We start from the raw sequence: 19,241 nt of genomic DNA on the forward strand, positions 1-19,241 counted from the left end.
GATAGAAGCTTTATACATACAGCCTTGACATGAGAAGAATCAGCTGCAGATGAAGGAGAGACAGAACTGGTAATCAGTTTGTATATAACAATAGATCCATGTGCACTGAGAGAGGTAAAGGTGCAGCAATATCAGGAGAGGAATTTTGATAGAGAGAGCAGGGCATCTCAACAAAATGGAAATTATGACTTTGATCTTATGATCAATTTCAATGGGCACTGCACTAAATAGTTAACTCCTCATGGGAGACACAAGTTTAGTAATAAACAGAGCCAGTGAGAGTGAGTGGATTTAAGAAAGTGAGTGACTCAGGTGTGTCAGTAGGTTTGGCATCTGTTTTTGAGTGTGGGGGAGAGCTAGAAATGTTTACTTTTAATGCTAAGCAAGGAATATTCATGATTTATTTCCAAAACTTCCATATGATCTGCAATTTGTAGCAGATCTACTGACTATCACATAGCAGCTGGAGCAGTCTCAAATGGAGGTCAGTCCACTACTGCCACCTGTGGCCAAGTGCCATAGTTTACTACAAGATTAATTTGTGACACATCTGCAGTAGAGGCTGAGTGGCTGCACTTACATCTGGATCATTCAAATCGACCCACACACATGTTGAAAGATACGATTCCAGCAATGTGGATTGTCAGGACCAAATCCAATCATTAAGCAAAGACAACAGGGATCATTTGTTTCTGTTTACCTGCAAACCAAAACTTGGCCACGCCCCCTCTCGTGACATCACGCTCCGAAGCCCTTTCCTCTTCCGTAGGATCGTCCTTCTTCAATCCTCCAACTTTATTTACACCCAGCAAAGAACTGCAGTTAGACTAATATCTCACCCTGTAAATCGGGTATTCTGCTGGATTTGTCTTCGTTTTATGTGTGTGGGAATAAAGTAGCTTGTAGTTCAGATAAACGAGTCGCTGTTGACAAGTTTCTGAAACGGGCTGCGCCGTGTCCGGTGTCTTAGCTTCCGTGAGTTGGGCGGTGGTTTCTGTCTGTATGCGCTCTCCTGAAAAAGTCACTTTTTCTCGTTGCTTTAATATAAAGTCTTCTGTTGTGTTTCCAGTAGGTAATGCTGTAGCAGTTTAAACGGTTGTTTGCATGTTACAGGAAAACACCATCAGCCATGTCCGCCGTCAGCAGCTCAAACACAGCCTTTGCCTTGGAGCTGTTCCGCACTCTGAGCCAGACAAACCCTGCTGGAAACATCTTTGTCTCTCCTCTGAGCATCAGCTCAGCCCTGGCCATGGTCTACCTGGGAGCTAAAGGAGACACTGCAGCTCAGATGGCTCAGGTCAGCTCACTGTCACTTGTTAGTTGCACCGCGCTGTCAGTTGATCAGCCAGCATGATTGCAACTTCAAGCCCTCGTTGTATTTTAAAAGCAGTTACGGAAGCGTTGAGCTGCCACCCAGGCAAAAGAAAAATCGAACTATATCACGTTATAACGTCAAAAATTCATTGTTCTAACAATATACCATCATGTAAATAACATATGAAGCTAGAATGTTATATAAATGGCATGAAAGTCCATAAAACGCACAAGCAGTATAGTTACTGAGAGCATGATGTTCAGTGAGACTGACAGTATGTTAAAGGTTATTACGGGGCGATCGTGGTTCAAGAGTTGGGAGTTCGCCTTGTAATCGGAAGGTTGCCGGTTCGAGCCCCGGCTTGGACAGTCTTGGTTGTTGTGTCCTTGGGCAAGACACTTCACCCTACTGGTGGTGGTCAGAGGGCCCGGTGGCGCCAGTGTCTGTCAGTGCGCCCCAGGGTGGCTGTGGCTACAATGTAGCTTGCCATCACCAGTGTGTGAATGTGTGCGTGAATGGGTGGATGACTGGATATGTAAAGCGCTTTGGGGTCCTTAGGGACTAGTAAAGCGCTATATAAATACAGGCCATTTACCATTATTAAACCTGATGCTGAAAGAATAAAGTTGTCCAGTTTCTACCTTTGGACCATAAATTGTTACATTAGGGTCGCTCAGGCTCAGTCTTTGTCTTCAATGCCACACAGGCCCTCTCATTCAGCTCAGGTGAAGGCGTCCATGCAGACTTCCAGAAACTGAACGCTGACATCAACTCACCATCTGCATCCTACATCCTGAAACTAGCCAACCGTCTTTATGGAGAAAACACTGCCCACTTCCTCCCAGTGAGTGTCCACATCAATGATTCTCTTCATAAAGTTCTTCATTACAAAGACTGGATTAATAAACAGATGTCTGCTCTCTGCAGGACTTCCTTGACGCCACACAGAAGTACTACCAGGCAGACCTGAAGACTGTGGACTTCATCGGAGCTCCAGAGGCGTGCAGAGCAGAGATCAACAGCTGGGTCGAGCAGCAGACAGAAAGTGAGAATGTGCATCTTCCACAGCCTGAACAGCAGGGAATCATTTTAGCATCCTCTGTGGATTATAATGAAATATTGTTGTTTCTGTATTTCCTTTCAGATAAGATAAAAGACCTTCTGAAGCCAGGAACAGTCGACGCAGATACCAGACTGGCTCTGGTCAATGCTGTCTACTTCAAGGGCAACTGGAAGAACCCGTTTAAAGAGGCAAACACCAAAGAGATGCCCTTTAAAATCAAACAGGTAGAAATTTAACTGAAGGTTACAAAATCTGGACTCAAAGTCTGAATACAGGAAACTGTAAAATGTTTAAGGTAAACACCATCAGAAGCTTTATGATAACATGATCTGGTCGCCTGGATTTCCTGTGTGTCAGAATGAGACCGTACCAGTCCAGATGATGCACCAGAGGAAGAAGCTTCCCTACAACTACATTGCTGACCATGATTTGCAGATCCTGGAGCTGCCCTATGTGGGTGAGGAGCTCAGCATGTTCATTCTGCTGCCTAAGGAGTCCTCAGACGGCTCAGGCCCTCTGCTGAAGGTACACAGCCTAGAAACATGCTTACTTACTTCATTAAATTTGATCATTTAACAGACCGCTTCTGATTTCGTGTATAAAATGAATTTAAATATGAGCAAAAGAAATATGACAAAATGTATTAACTGTATTCCAGCTGGAGAAGGAGCTAACACAGGAGAGGCTGAATGAATGGACCGACAGGAAAAACATGAGCACCCGTTCAGAGGTTGTCCTTCACCTGCCAAAGTTCAAGCTGGAGGAAGACTACGAGCTGAATGAACCTCTGGCTAAACTGGGTATGAAGAACGTGTTCTGTGCAGGAAGCGCTGACCTGTCTGGCATGAACGGTGAAGGGGCGCTCTTCCTGTCTACGGTGGCCCACAAGACCTTTGTGGAGGTGAACGAGGAGGGCACAGAGGCCGCTGCAGCCACAGGTGCTATGATCAGCGCTTGTTGTTATATACCGGACACACACTTCACAGCAGATCACCCCTTCCTCTTCTTCATCAGACACAATAAGACCAAGTCCATCCTGTTCTTTGGCAGATTCTCATCTCCTCAGTAGACAGAAGCAGCAGTTATTACAGCAGCATATTTGTCAGAGAAGGCCTTTTATGTTACACCATGATGACGCTAAATTGCATACTGCAGGTATTACAGCCACAATGAAAAATGAGCAGTAACAATATCACAAAAAGCATCTAGCAGCTGCTTTTTTCACATGTTTACAGAATTGTTAAAAGACGAGGGAATGCTACACAGTGGCAAACGCTTTGTACCAACTTTTTTGAGACAGTCATGATGCTCGTTACTCAAAATTATCAGTTTTTCTCAGTTTACACATCTGATGTGTTTTCTGTGTTTTGCTGAGAATAAAATGTGGGAAAATCATTGCAGACTTTTTTTTTTTACATTTTACATAGTATGTCAACATTTTTTGAAATTGGGGTTATACATTAAACACAGAGCATCACAGACTTTACTGATATCTGATTAACTCCACTGCTTACGCTGTTCAGTATCAACATTTCTCAAATGGTGCTCAGGCCTGCAGGGCTGTAGCACACACTACAGATATACATGACATCATTAGTCACCTGTCCAGTCCAGATTATGTAGATGAAGGAGAAGCCCTGCAAATACAATCCATGAAAATGATGGAGAGCACAGATTTAAACCATGCGGCACAAAGGCTGATGGTTCAGAGAAGGCAGGCAAGAAGATGATTGGACTGCAGTAACGACAGTAACAAGTGACAGTGACAGCCAAGACTGAATACATGTGACATGTGGGATTCAGACAGCCAAGCAGGTGACGCAGACAACATTTAATGGACAGTGAGCAAAGAAAGATGTGCAGCATTTAATCATTAACATGCACAGAAACTCCACATGTGGCTACACAAAGCAAAACCTGTATAGACTTATGAAGTTACACTTTGCAGAAAATCAGCAGGAGAGATTACACAATGGATTTTAATATAAAAGGCTCAATATGGTGGATTGAATGAACTTCCATACAATGACTCATGTGGATATATCATCCTCAGAACCGAGTACAAAAGAATCTTTCCATTGAACTTTTTTTTGTCACCCACCCAAACACATCAGATATCAATGGGAAGCCCAGGATGGCTTCTATTTAGTAGATCAGGACATAGTAAGATATCTCAAATGAGTCAAAAGACAGACTAAAAACAAATGTCCATTGCACAGGAAATAAATGAATAAGCTGGTTCTCAGGAGGATATGAAAGCAATGCTAAATGTACCTCCCTATCAGGAAACAGTGACACAGTAGTGTGCAAGGATGATGCAAACATATGAATCCTGCCTGTCGCTGAAGCAGTGTCGTGGTTATGAAAGAGCCTCGGGCATCTAGGTCCAGCAAATAAGTCCCTGAGCCCCCTCAGCAGAAATCTGAAATTGCACAACACACATTGACATAATTTTGAAATGAAAAACCTAAAAACCCGAATGCTGATAAACTATTTCAGTGGCAATCATGATAACCACCATGACTGAGGAGGTGGGTGTGATACAAATTTCTTTATTTTATTATGATCAAATGTTTCACTTTAGTAATAGTAATATCACTTTTTGTGTCATGTAGTTATATACATATATGATAGCATCACATATGTGTTTTATGCTTTATTACACAAACACAGTTAGGTCATTGTGAGTAAGTTAGAGATATCCAGGCGTTGTGGGGATTAGACAGATAGTGGAACTCCTTCTCCTTTACTCATGGAAGGAGGAGGCTTCAGGAAGTTAATCTTTAGGTGACGGTTAAGTAAAAAACAAGGTCATAACTCTCTCAGGGAGGATAAGCTAAAGGTATAGGCCCATGTGATGTGGCAATGTGTAAGTGTTGTGGAATGTCTTTGTCTGTATGTTTTGTCACTTTGCATACAAGGCAGCGCACAAGGCAGCGCCCATCTTCAGACGGGCGCTGCCTTGTGCGCTGCCTTTGGCGTTTAACCAGAGTGCTCTCTCTGCTGCAGCATATTATTAAACCAAATCAAAAGGAACGTCTTGATGCACGCTCAATCATCCAGGTAAGTAAATCCCAAAAAGTTGATTCTGTTCATCTGAACGTAGCGTTTTCAGTGGGAGAAACATTTCATCGCTCTTTCAAGTGACTTCCTCAGTCTCAGCTGACTGCAGGTTTCCCCAATCTTATAAACAGTACATTTGCATAATGACTGAAACTAGCACCACTGAATGAACAATGGCCTGGGAGGTCAGTTTCTAGATCATTAGTATGAAAATTCTCATGAACATTGATCAAAAACCACTGATCAAAGCTCATTGATCAAGGACCGCTGATCAATGGCCATGAGTACCATTCACAGACAGTTGGGGAATGGCTGCAAAGGGAAGAACGCTGGTTTAAGCGTGGAGTCAAGGAGACCATTTGGGTGAAAAGGGAAAGACCATCTCTGAATCGAGGAGGGGGCCTAAGGGTACATCTTTCACCATCTTACAATGCTGTGATTGCAGCCATTCCCTTTTCGTTACTGTTCGTCTGATTTTAGGTCCGCTCCATAAACACACCAGCGTACCCCATCGTGACACGAGGTTCTAAACACTATCAATCACGGCCATACTGATGAGGGTTAACTCAATGATCCAGCATTGACTGAAGCTCAGGTGCAGCTACCTCCAGCACCGGGACACTTCTGGGTTGAGAGGTCGCTTCGACGACACAAACAAAAACAGCGCACATGGACACAACGGGCAGGTAGGCCACGGAAGACTGCCGGCCCCTGACGGTTCCTCCCAATCATGCCCCTGGAAGTCTCACTGTAGTTTCCCACATGAGAGTTGAAGTCTCTCAGTAAGACAATGCAGTCATTTCACTAAATGCTTCTATATTAACGTGAAGCTGCCGCAACCTGAGTGGGATGAAGGGAAGCTTGTGGAATGACCAGGCTGAAAATGCGAGCTCGTTAACATACTGGCCTATTGATGCCAGTATTGAGCTGACTTATGTTGAGTGCGGGTTTGCTAGAAAAATATTGCAGTCATATTTAAATTGATCACTAATTGGTGCTAAAAGAGTGACTGACCATTGCATTTGCTTTGGGTAAACCGAGCATGAAAATACCTGAAACACCAAGGCCACATAAAGCAAGTTCACAAGAATACACAACTCTGAGAATTTCCAAACTTTTTTTTTCTCTAAAAAATCACATCTTAGGGATGACAGTGTTGACATTCATTTAAAACAAATATGCTCTCAATTAAAACACATAATTGTATAGCATTGCCAACACACAGGCTCAATGTTTGAATGAATGCAGAGTATATAAAGGAAAATGGAAACAGCCTATAACATGCATTGTGTTTGGCAAGTGATGTACATGTGTATATATCAGTGGCTGTCAATAAAGTTTCTCTCTCTCAGACTGCGTTCAAGTCCAGAAAATGGCAAACGCCTCTGTGTTTATTCCCCCGTAATTATCCTCAGTGCAGTCTAGATAATACACTGGAAAACTTTCCAATGAGTCAAGCAGGAAGGACTATGCATTCCAAATGAGCAACAAGGAGCCGCTGTTATTTTTATGTTCCTCAGGCTGTAGACAGCAACATACAGCACACCACTTTAACATTCTGATAGAAGCTTTATACATACAGCCTTGACATGAGAAGAATCAGCTGCAGATGAAGGAGAGACAGAACTGGTAATCAGTTTGTATATGATAATAGATCCATGTGCACTGAGAGAGGTAAAGGTGCAGCAATATCAGGAGAGGAATTTTGATAGAGAGAGCAGGGCATCTCAACAAAATGGAAATTATGACTTTGGTCTTATGATCAATTTCAATGGGCACTGCACTAAATAGTTGACTCCTCATGGGAGACACAAATATGTAAAAAAAAAAAAAAAAAAAAAAAGTAAAGTCGTTTTTGCCGTTGAAAGAAACGGACTCACATTAATTACCTCAAACTGGCAATAAAGTATTTGCTGGAACTAAGTCATGATAAAATATGGACATGGATACAGAGGTCTGAAATGAAAAGCCAGTGCACTGCAATGTCCTTAAACCTGCATTCTTTTTAATGGGCAGCAGTTAGCATTACTTATGGTTGCAAAAAGTTTCACTTCTACACAATACTGTGAGGCCAAAAAGATTACGGTTCCACAGAGAGGCCGGGCCCTCTCACAAGCTCTCTATCGCCATCTGCTGACACTCTAAAACCTCCATCACTCCCACACTGTATGCAGCTGTGTGTGCCGCTGTTCTTTCATGGAAAGGAGAACTTTTGGCTGTTTTACAGTTATTGAATGATTTTAGTTATTTTTTAATATATGACACTTTCATCTGTAACAGTTAAAGTTAAAAGTTTTAAGAATAACCATCACTTCAATATGCTTCCTATCAGCAATGAAGAAAAAAAATTATTTTAGTGTTGTTCTTTGTTTGTGTTTGTTTTTTTGTTTTTAGATTTAACATATTCATTGCTCGAAAAACAAACTCACCCTGAAGATCAAGAATGCCCATCATGAAGAAGAAGAAAGCTGGATACCAGAATCAGGAAAGCCTTGAAGGATGTTAGCCGGCTAACAGAGGTACAAGAGGGCATCATGAGATACAGGTCCTGGATGATGTAACAGACGAAGAAACAATAACAGCAGTTAGCAATGAGGAAACATTTCCGGCCAGAACACAAGAGTATTTTATAGAGGAATGTACGTATGTGCATATGTTGTACGAGCAATAGGGGAGACCGGGGATAGTTGTAACGTGGGTCAGTTGTAACACTTCCAGTTTCTCCAATCAGGGCTAAGTTTCAAATGATGTGACTCATCCTGTGCATGCCCAATTCAGTTCTGCTATCACATGTGAAAAATCAGCACATTTTGTCAAACACAGACAGTTTAACATGAAAAAAAGTAATTTGTATGCCAAAAAGTAAGTTTTTCTACTTTATTTCAATTTCTAATAGCATTATCTGCTTTGCAGTTAAACTCATCAAACTTAAATTATGTTATTTGTATGTCTATGGGGATATATTCTGTGTAAGTCTTTAGAGCTAGTGTTTTAGCCGTTGGCTGTAATGTTAGCTAGTTCATGGCTATAGGAGTCTGGGTCAGTTGTAACAGCAACAGTCTGGGTTAGTTGTAACAATAATGCAGATGTTACAACTTACCACACTATTACTTTAACTGATATTGAACAAGTTGGGGAAACGACATCAGCAGAGAGAGGTTCACTGGTCGCTTTTGTATATGTGGTTAATGCCATTGGCAACACAATTCCTCCACTGTTTGTGTTCCCACACATACATTATGCAGACCACTGTGTCAGAGATGGACCAGTAGGAAGTACTGGTAGTGGAAATAAATCAGGATGGATGCAAGAAACAGATTTCCTCATCTTTCTGAAGCACTTTGCAAACCACACCTTAAACGAGCTCCAATTTACAGACAGAAATGTCAAAAATGTTACAACTATCCCCGGTCTCCCCTATGTGAGTTTTTCCTTTTTGGGGTTAAGAGGGTTGGTTTAAAATGCACACACTGCATTGGTGCACGGTCGTGGGGCGTGACTCATGGGTGTGTATTGGGCAATAAATGTTGTTGCACTCACCTGTTCAGCGCACCTGCTGTTTGATGAGCAGAGAGGTATGGTGAGCATGGGGTAAAACTTTCTGTTGACCGCAACTGAATGCGCAGTGTGTTTGATTCTGCGGGTGGATATCGCAATTTGGCATAATAATTGGTGTAAAGCTTTGAGAGTGCCAGTCATCTTTCTTTGTGGAGTCTGTGCATTTGTTTTATATTGGGTCCCATGTAGGGGAGACCGGGGATAGTTGTAACATTTTTGACATTTCTGTCTGTAAATTGGAGCTCGTTTAAGGTAGTGGATTCAAAATGTAATGCAAAGTATTTACATGTGTCGGCTATTAAATAGTGCAGCTATTTTCTCTGCAGCACAATTACCCATTGCATGGTATGGCCTCAAACACAAAGAGTGAAATGTTACAATTAACCCCATAGTCTGGGTTAGTTGTAACATATCCTGGGGTGAAATCTAACACAATGAAATAAGGGTACTGACAAAGAGTGTGTGTGTGTGTGTGTGTGTGTGTGTGTGTGTCAGAATGCAGAAATCTAGCTTTTGAACATATTCCAACCCCCCCAAAAAAGACAAATTATGGAATTTCCTGCAACTGAATATTTCATTAATTTTGGTTGGTCTTCCTTGAGTTTGGCCTCATTGGCTCAGTGGGCATTATAACCTACAACTCTTGCACCAATTTTAAACATAACAATGAAGCTGAAAAAATGTAGTTGTTCACCAGCATCGCAATCCCATTATTTTTTTTTTATCATGGCTTACCTTGGTGTGGTTTGCAGAGTGCTTCAGAAAGATGAGGAAATCTGTTTCTTGCATCCATCCTGATTTATTTCCACTACCAGTACTTCCTACTGGTCCATCTCTGACACAGTGGTCTGCATAATGTATGTGTGGGAACACAAACAGTGGAGGAATTGTGTTGCCAATGGCATTAACCGCATATACAAAAGCGACCAGTGAACCTCTCTCTGCTGATGTCGTTGCCCCAACTTGTTCAATATCAGTTAAAGTAATAGTGTGGTAAGTTGCAACATCTGCATTATTGTTACAACTGACCCAGACTGTTGCTGTTACAACTGACCCAGACTGTTGCTGTTACAACTGACCCAGACTGTTGCTGTTACAACTGACCCAGACTCCTATAGCCATGAACTAGCTAACATTACAGCCAACGGCTAAAACACTAGCTCTAAAGACTTACACAGAATATATCCCCATAGACATACAAATAACATAATTTAAGTTTGATGAGTTTAACTGCAAAGCAGATAATGCTATTAAACATTGAAATAAAGTAGAAAAACTTACTTTTTGGCATACAAATTACTTTTTTTCATGTTAAATTGTCTGTGTTTGACAAAATGTGCTGATTTTTCACATGTGATAGCAGAAGTGAATTGGGCATGCACAGGATGAGTCACATCATTTGAAACTTAGCCCTGATTGGAGAAACTGGAAGTGTTACAACTGACCCACGTTACAACTATCCCCGGTCTCCCCTACTGATGTGTGGTTTGAATAGTATAATGGTTGAATAAAGAGAACAGTAGCTCAGAAGTGCATTTCCTGCGTTGTTGTTGCATGTCGTCAGTATCCCCATGTTTAGCCTTCCGCGGCCGTTGGTTTGGAGAATAATAATCAGATCGGAGAGGAGGCACTTTGTTCTGTGAGTTCAACTTACAGTCCGAGATTAGAGCCAGACTGTAAAATGTGCTATTTAGAACAGGCTCCATGTCTCGTAGGAACTAAATGAATAACCGATGAGCTGCATTACAGGAACTTCATTCTCTGAAACATTCCCATCAGCCATTCCCGTCAGAGGCGATCGATCGAGTTCAGGTTTACACACGAGATCTAGTCATGCTGTTCTCTGTAAAATAAGCCATCACCAGAAGAGGATTCCACTGGAAACAGAAAGAAGTGGGGACGAGCTTTCTTACAGAATTCTGAGATTAAAGTCCCCACTTTTTTCTTCTTGTTTTTAAAGCCCTGATCGTCTTCCGTAGGACCGCATTTCTTTATTCCACCAACCTTATTTACACGCTTTCCTCATTCCTGTGCTCATCCTCGTTTTATGTGTCTACGAGTTTCACTTATCGTTCTCTTATCTTTGAGTTTGGTCACAGAAATCAGCTTTGTGAAAACAGCTCAGGTTGTTAAAATAAATGCACAGCTGGCAGATGATTGGGGTGATTTTCTATATTCTCCCAGCAGTGCTGGTGTTACTTCCTGAAGTGTGTTGTGTTTTGTTTTTTCCCCCTCATTGCTTTAATATAAAGTCTTCTGTTGTTTCCGATATGTAATGTTGTTGCAGTTTAAACGGTTGTTTGCATGTTACAGGAAAACAACATCAGCCATGTCCGCCGTCAGCAGCTCAAACACAGCCTTTGCCTTGGAGCTGTTCCGCACTCTGAGCCAGACAAACCCTGCTGGAAACATCTTTGTCTCTCCTCTGAGCATCGGCGCAGCCCTGGCCACGGTCTACGAGGGAGCCAAAGGAGACACTGCAGCTCAGATTACTCAGGTCAGCTCACTGTCACTTGTTCCCTGCACCACCATCAGTTAATCAGCCAGCATGCCTGTGAAACTTTAAATGTCTTGTCAGATGTGGCTGACTGCTTTTTGTTCTGATTTTTGTTTTTTATTTTGCTTTTTATATATATTTATATTTTCAGAAAAAATTCACACCTTGTGAGACTAGTGCTGTCTTATAAACTTTCTTTTCAGTAGGTTTATGATTGGACAGAATTCAACTTTTGGGGTTTTGTTACGTGTTTGAAAAGGTTTGTTTATGTGGCCAAAACACTGATGTTCCCAGTCTGACATCAGCAATTTGTGTTTATAAATGGCATCAGAGTCCATAAAACCTACAAACAGTGTAGTGAGTGAGAGCATGATGTTCAGTGAGACTGACAGTATGTTAAAGGTTATTATTAAACCTGATGCTGAAAGAATAAAGTTGTCCAGTTTCTGCCTTTGGACCATAAATTGTTACATTAGGGTCACTCAGGCTCAGTGTCACATCCTTTCAGTCTTTGTCTTCAATGCCACACAGGCCCTCTCATTCAGCTCAGGTGAAGGCGTCCATGCAAACTTCCAGAAACTGAACGCTGAAATCAACTCACCATCTGCATCCTACATCCTGAAACTAGCCAACCGTCTTTATGGAGAAAACATTGCCCACTTCCTCCCAGTGAGTGTCCACATCAATGATTCTCTTCATAAAGTTCTTCATTACAAAGACTGGATTAATAAACTGATGTCTGCTCTCTGCAGGACTTCATTGACGTCACACATAGGAACTACCTGGCAGACCCGATAACTGTTGACTTCATCGGAGATCCAGAGGCGTGCAGAGCAGCGATCAACAGCTGGGTCGAGCAGCAGACAGAAAGTGAGAATGTGCATCTTCCACAGCCTGAACAGCAGGGAATCATTTTAGCATCCTCTGTGGATTATAATGAAATATTGTTGTTTCTGTATTTCCTTTCAGATAAGATAAAAGACCTTCTGAAGCCAGGAACAGTCAACAAAGATACCAGACTGGCTCTGGTCAATGCTGTCTACTTCAAGGGCAACTGGAGGAACCCGTTTAAAGAGGCAAACACCAAAGAGATGCCCTTTGAAATCAGACAGGTAGAAATTTAACTGAAGGTTACAAATTCTGGACACAAAGTCTGAATACAGGAAACTGTAAAATGTTTAAGGTAAACACCATCAGAAGCTTTATGATAACATGATCTGGTCGCCTGGATTTCCTGTGTGTCAGAATGAGACCGTACCAGTCCAGATGATGCACCAGAGGAAGAAGCTTCCCTACAACTACATTGCTGACCATGATTTGCAGATCCTGGAGCTGCCCTATGTGGGTGAGGAGCTCAGCATGTTCATTCTGCTGCCTAAGGAGTCCTCAGACGGCTCAGGCCCTCTGCTGAAGGTACACAGCCTAGAAACAAGTTCCTGTGAGGAAAAGCCACGAAAACCTCTTCTTGTACCATCCCTGATTGAATGATGGTCTCTTATACTGATGCTTCACAGAATTTTTATTAGAGGTGTGGTTCACTGAAACATTTGGTAAAGATGCTGTCAAAAACCCAACATATTAATACCATAAAATTAAAATATTAAGGAAACACTCATTTCTCCTGCACACTAACTATAACATGAACTTCAAATTTACACTTTATATCATCAATCTTATGCATATTTTTCACCTCTCAATCCTACATAATCAAAGGGTGGTAAGTCCTTTCACTAGAAACTAAAATTCTCTTATGACATTGCTTCAGTTCAACCGCTTTGCTCTTACTTTAATAGCTTACAAAAACTCTAAACAACATCTTGATTGCACATAACCTATTACATTAAAAGTAACATTATCAAAACTCGTGCCACTGTCAGCCGGGTATTAATTAATACAGACAAAATGATGATCTGTCTTCGTAAGGCCATATTGTAAAACCCACGTTATTAACAAACCTTCATCTTGTGTTTTGCGCTAGTTTCCTGTTTCAAAATAAAACCAAAGTAGTTCCAAAACAATTCAATTCAGTAAAACTTTATTGATCCTGAAGGTTGACCCTGAAGGAAATTGGCCTATATAAATATACATGTCAACATTACCAAATTATGTCTGGCCAAATTAGGTCATTTACACAAATGCTTCGCTTCTGTTTACTTAAATTTGATCATTTAACAGACCGCTTCTGATTTCATGGATAAAATGAATTTAAATATGAGCAAAAGAAATATGACAAAATGTATTAACTGTGTTCCAGCTGGAGAAGGAGCTAACACAGGAGAGGCTGAATGAATGGACCGACAGGAAAAACATGAGCACCCATTCAGAAGTTGTCCTTCACCTGCCAAAGTTCAAGCTGGAGGAAGACTACGAACTGAATGATCCTCTGGCTAAACTGGGTATGAAGAACGTGTTCTGTGCAGGAAGCGCTGACCTGTCTGGCATGAACGGTGAACCTGGGCTCTTCCTGTCTACGATGGCCCACAAGGCCTTTGTGGAGGTGAACGAGGAGGGCACAGAGGCCACTGCAGCCACAGGTGCTGTGATCAAGCTGGAGAGTTTTATACCGGACACACACTTCACAGCAGATCACCCCTTCCTCTTCTTCATCAGATATAATGAGACCAAGTCCATCCTGTTCTTTGGCAGATTCTCATCTCCTGAGTAGACAGAAGCAGCAGAGGAAGATGATGTTGCAACATAAATGAAAATTAAAAAAATCTCTGAAATGAAGTAAATGGAGTGTTGTGATGTTTTGCTAATTATAAAACTTTATTTTTCATTTTAAAAAAATGGGGGTGGGGTGTTGGGGTTTTGTTTGTTTTAAATAGATGGTATTTGTACAAGCACGAGATCTAGCAGCTTTGAGAACATGGATACTGTGTTGTGCAGCTATTATGAGTAGCCAGATTCCAATATCAGACAAATCTCGCAGCTGCTCTCATCACATGTTTACAGACTGTTGTTAAAAGAAGAGGGAATGCTACAAAGTGGCAAACACGACTCTGTGCCAGCTTTGAGACATGTTGCCATCATATTTAAAAGGCCCTTTTTGCTTAAAATTAAATCAATTTTTCTCAGTTAACACATCTCGTATGTTTTTCGTTTCACTAAGAATAAAATATGGTGACCTCATTGCAGTTGTTTACACTTTACATAGTCGCTCAAGATTTATTTATTTTTGAACTTGCCATTTTAAATTAACCACAGGTTTTAACACCATTTCTCTTGATCTGTTTCACAACAGAGCCCCACAGACTTCGCTGATATCTTATTAACTGAACTGCTTATGCTTTTCAGTATCAACTTTTCTCAAATGATACTCAGGCCTGCATGGACGCAGGTATAAATGACATCAGTTACCTGTGATGGGACCTGATCGGTCCTTAAAGACATGCTTTGAAAGGCAATGATGCATTTTCCAATGCCATCAACTTATCTCTTTTGCTTCATATGCTTCTAAAACATCTTACAGTTCACATGACACAATGTTTTCAAAAATGAAATGCTACCACTGACAAGTTCAATGTTGAAACTTTGTAAATTGAATGTTATATATGAGTCATTGTATGAAATATGTATGTATAATAATTCCCCTCTGTGGATCGCTACCATATTGATGGAGTTTGTGTGTCCCAAGGACCCCAGGGGCTATGTTGTGGGGGGCTTTTGCCCATGGCAAATTGATCCTAGGTGACGGCCCAGACAAAGAGCAGTTCAAAAGCCCCTATCAGTAGAGGATCCAGGGAACATTTCACCCTGCCTGGAATAGGGTTACTGGGGCCCTGCCCTGGAGCCAGGTCCAGGTGGGGTGTCCGTGAGCAAGCACCTCGAGGCCAGGCCTTAGTCCAAAAAAGGGACATGGGCCTACCTGTGGGGAAGTCCCTGTTGTCTGCGGCTATATACCAAATGATAGGTCAGAGTACTGGGCCTTCTTGGACTCGGTCATCTTACTGGGAGACTTCAAAGCTCATGTGGGCACGGATAGTGATAACTGGAGAGGCGCGATTGGGAGGAACGGCCTGCCAGATCTGAACTGGAGTGATGTTCAAACATGGTGTTAGTTATGAACAAACTGTGGTTTGCACAGAAGGGTGTCCATGAGTGCACGCGGCACCAGGACACCCCAGGCTGCAGGTCAGTTTTGTAATTGTATCATCAGATCTGCGGCCACATGTTCTGGACACTTGGGCAAACTCAGGTGTTGAGCTGTCAAATGATCACCACCAGGCTTTGAGCTGAATCAGGTGGTGGGGGAGGATGCTGGACAAACCTGGAGTGCCTAAACGTAAAGTAAGGGTGTGCCTGGCAGAGACCCCCATCTGCAAGATCTTCTGCTCCCACCTCCGGCAGAGCTCTAACAGCATTCCAAGGGAGACTGGGGTCATTCTGTCTGAATGAACCATGTTCAGCATCTCCATTGCTGAAGCTGCTTCAACCCCTGAACCAGATGGTGGACACCGGAGGTGAAGGGAACCATCGGGCTCTAGAAGAAGTCCTATTGAGCTTAGTCAGCCTGTGGTACTTCGACGGCAGCTGATGGGTACCTTCAGGCCAAGCGGAACACAGCTCGGACAGTGGCTGAAGCAAAAACTCTAGTGTGGGAGCAGTTCGGAAAGGCCATGGAAGAAGACTTTCAGTTTGCCTCGAACAGATTCTGTCAAATCGTCAGGCAACTCGGGGGGTATTACCTGCCTTGTGTATCGTGCAGGTGAAGTGCTGCTCATTTCAGCTAAGGATATTGTTGAGCAGTGGAAGGAATACTTCTAGGACCTCCTTAATCCCATTGGCACGTCTTCTGTAGAGGAAGCAGAGTCTGGGGTTGAGGAGGATGACTCGTCCATCACCAGGGGTGAGGTTATTTTAATAAACATCTCCTTGGTGGCAGGCCCCCTGGGGTGGATGAGGGTTGCCCCGAGTTCCTGAAGGCTCTGGATGTTGTAGGGTTGTCTTGGTTGACACGCCTCTACGATGCTGTGTGGAGATCAGGGGCAGTACCCCTGGATTGGCAGACCGAATAAGGGAGTGGGAGATTGACGAGACACCGACAGGTCAGCAGATCTTCCTTGACCTCCAAGTACTTACTAACATGGATGTGTAAATAAAAGAGTTTAAAACTAATTGATTGTGTTTGCTGTGTTTGCTAACAGCTGCATGACTCTCACATTTACTACATACACAAACCAAATAAAGTGTTATCAAAAAATAAAAAATAAAAATAAACAAAATGGGGTGAGATTTCCCCTATGGAGGTGCGGGAAGATCTGATCACCTGTTGGCGATTAGTTGAGTTATAATTTTTTATTCTTTTATTTTGACCTAAGCACTTGTGGCCATTTCTCTTGATAAGTGCATAAAAACAGGGATTATACGTCTGCATCCTCTCTATATGCTATCATGTGGGATGTTTACCAGGCCTTAACATACAACGGAAAGCAGAGGAGAAGCACATATGTAACACTAGGAGATCATAAGGCGAATAAGGGTCCAGTCGGCCACTCGGACCGTGCACCTGAGCTCCAAATGGAGATGACTGAGCCATAATTTCTTAATACCTAACCAGCCTGTGCTAGGGGTCTGTTATGCTGGACCCCTCCTGATTTTGATCTGAAATAAAGTGTGAAATGAACTTTAATAGAGAATGTGTTTCGTTGATCTTTGACCTTGCCACATATATTATAGATACTGTGTATCTTATATGGTGACATTATTGAATGGACACGAATGGACACGACGCCCTCTACAGGAAAGGGCAGAGCAGGCTGTACCTGCTGCGGAGACTCAGGTCGTTTGGAGTGGAGGGCCCACTCCTGAAGACCTTCTATGACTCTGTTGTGGCTTCTGCTATCTTTTATGGCGTGGTCTGCTGGGGCGGCAGCATCTCTGCTGGGGACAGGAAGAGACTGAACAGGGTGATCCAAAGGGCCAGCTCTGTTCTAGGATGCCCTCTGGACCCAGTGGAGGTGGTGAGTGACAGGAGAACGGCGGCTAAGCTGTCATCCCTGATGGACAGCATCTCCCACCCCATGCAGCAGACTGTGACAGCACTGAGCAGCTCCTTCAGTGGGAGACTGCGGCACCCACGGTGTGGGACTGAGAGATTTCGCAGGTCTTTCCTCCCCACTGCTGTCAGACTCCATAATAAAGACTTTAACTGATCAAGCACACACATCCATACATATGCAATAATACTAAGTGCAATAATCCTTTCTGTCATCGTTGTATTTTTACTCAGTTGTATATAGTATTTGTATTTGTATTCTATTTTTATCTTATTGTATATTTATTTTATTTTATTCTACTGTATATAGTATTTTATTTTATTCTATTCTGTACAGTTGTGTACTGTATTTATTCTTATTGTATTCTAATTTTTGCCTCATAACTTTTGCACTGTCCACTCCTGCTGTGACAAAACAAATTTCCCACGTGTGGGACTAATAAAGGTTATCTTATCTTATTCTCTTTCAAAAAAGATAATCTTTCACAGTGCAACTTTCTTTCAAACAAAGGACACAAATCCAACATATGCCCTGCTCCACAAAACAAGAAAACCTTGGTCACAACTGAACCACTCTCTTGCCTCAACACTGGCCCAATCTTCCCTTCCACCTTGGCCACTGCAGCAAAACTACTCTGCTTAGCCTTAGGGTAAAACTGAGACTTACCATTCCTAGCCTCCTTTCTGATGGCTGTCGGAGGATCCTGTATATCTCCAAACAATGGGTCACTTGCGATCTTAACTTGCCTTTCGACAAACTCAACAACATCGCAAAAAACCACTTTACGTTGAAACCTCTCCTGCAGATCGCAGACAACATTCCTCCACTTATCCCTGAGCTTATAAGGCAACTTTTTTATAACTGCTTGCATATTAGCAGAGACATCCAACTCATGCAAGGACTCAACGTCTCCCATTGCATTACAACATTGCCTTAATAAAAACCCATATTCCTGCAAAGCCTTCACATCATCAGATTTTATAGGTGGCCATTTACTGACCCTTTCAATGTAGGCAGCAGCAATTTTCAGCGAATTGCCAAAGTTCTCCTGGAGCAAAGATTTAGCTTTAGCATATCCATACTCAGCAGGCATATACTGACAGCTTCTGACCATTTCTCTTGGATGGCCTCTAGTGTATTGCTCGAGAAAATATAAACAATCCTTAGCACTGTGAGCTTGACTCTCCACCATGTGCTCAAAGCTCTCATAAATGTTTGATATTGTAAAGGATCACCATCAAAGAACTGAATGTCACGCCTTGGTAACAAAAGCAGAGACTGCTGCTCAGCCAATAAAGTTGTAATTTCATTCTGTTTCTTCAAAACTGTGACTAGATGATCATGACCCTCACCACCTTGCACTGTATGTGTAAGAGGTTTTGATTGTGCGTGAGACTGCGACATCATCTGAGTAGTTGAAACTGCACCTGGAAATACTAGTGGCTTCGTCTCTGACTGTTCCAATGAAACGACCTTAGGCTGAGAAATATTTTTAACCTTGGGCCTTACATCCAATACATGCGCTTGATGATCACTTGCATCAACACCCTGATATGGTCGCTCTGGCAACACAGGTTTGAACGTCGGAGCATTAGGATTTAAGACACCTAAACGCCCCTGCTCTCGTTCTAAATACGAATTCATTCCATCAGATTCACCATTAACAGCACTTGAGACTCGGGACATTTCAGAAGCTTTTAAAACATTCACCTTTGCTGCTGAGGCTGCTATTTCAGTTTCTAAGTC

General features: G+C 42.3%; 2 protein-coding genes across 5 annotated transcripts; both read left to right on the forward strand.

Moving 5' to 3' along the window:
* The first annotated feature begins 908 nt into the window (after positions 1 to 908).
* LOC113008992 (leukocyte elastase inhibitor-like) lies at positions 909 to 3,755 on the forward strand. The gene is made up of 7 exons (XM_026147000.1): positions 909 to 975; positions 1,114 to 1,297; positions 2,022 to 2,159; positions 2,243 to 2,360; positions 2,460 to 2,602; positions 2,736 to 2,903; positions 3,037 to 3,755. The coding sequence occupies exons 2-7, from the start codon at positions 1,130 to 1,132 to the stop codon at positions 3,445 to 3,447; spliced, it is 1,146 nt and encodes a 381-aa protein (XP_026002785.1). The 5' UTR covers positions 909 to 975; positions 1,114 to 1,129; the 3' UTR covers positions 3,448 to 3,755.
* LOC113008991 (leukocyte elastase inhibitor-like) lies at positions 913 to 14,226 on the forward strand. 4 transcript variants are annotated; one of them, XM_026146999.1, is made up of 7 exons: positions 913 to 975; positions 11,313 to 11,496; positions 12,028 to 12,165; positions 12,249 to 12,366; positions 12,466 to 12,608; positions 12,742 to 12,909; positions 13,751 to 14,226. In XM_026146999.1, exons 2-7 carry the CDS (start codon positions 11,329 to 11,331, stop codon positions 14,159 to 14,161), a joined length of 1,146 nt encoding a protein of 381 aa, XP_026002784.1. In that variant the 5' UTR covers positions 913 to 975; positions 11,313 to 11,328; the 3' UTR covers positions 14,162 to 14,226. The 4 variants fall into 4 exon arrangements, with proteins under 4 accessions (XP_026002784.1, XP_026002783.1, XP_026002782.1 ...); XM_026146998.1 differs by lacking the exon at positions 913 to 975 and adding an exon at positions 8,938 to 9,016; XM_026146997.1 differs by lacking the exon at positions 913 to 975 and adding an exon at positions 8,974 to 9,021.
* Positions 14,227 to 19,241: the final 5,015 nt, after the last annotated feature.

Source organism: Astatotilapia calliptera, chromosome 17, assembly GCF_900246225.1.
Source record: "Astatotilapia calliptera chromosome 17, fAstCal1.2, whole genome shotgun sequence".
NCBI classification, from domain to species: Eukaryota; Metazoa; Chordata; class Actinopteri; order Cichliformes; family Cichlidae; genus Astatotilapia; species Astatotilapia calliptera.

Excerpts from the sequence above, each read along its gene's own strand:
- LOC113008992 (XM_026147000.1), top strand. The coding sequence starts at position 1,130 with ATGTCCGCCGTCAGCAGCTCAAACACAGCCTTTGCCTTGGAGCTGTTC. Across the intron at positions 1,298-2,021 it reads CTGCAGCTCAGATGGCTCAG|GCCCTCTCATTCAGCTCAGG; the intron begins GTCAGCTCACTG and ends AATGCCACACAG. Across the intron at positions 2,904-3,036 it reads GCTCAGGCCCTCTGCTGAAG|CTGGAGAAGGAGCTAACACA; the intron begins GTACACAGCCTA and ends ACTGTATTCCAG.
- LOC113008991 (XM_026146997.1), top strand. Across the intron at positions 11,497-12,027 it reads CTGCAGCTCAGATTACTCAG|GCCCTCTCATTCAGCTCAGG; the intron begins GTCAGCTCACTG and ends AATGCCACACAG. Across the intron at positions 12,166-12,248 it reads ACATTGCCCACTTCCTCCCA|GACTTCATTGACGTCACACA; the intron begins GTGAGTGTCCAC and ends TGCTCTCTGCAG.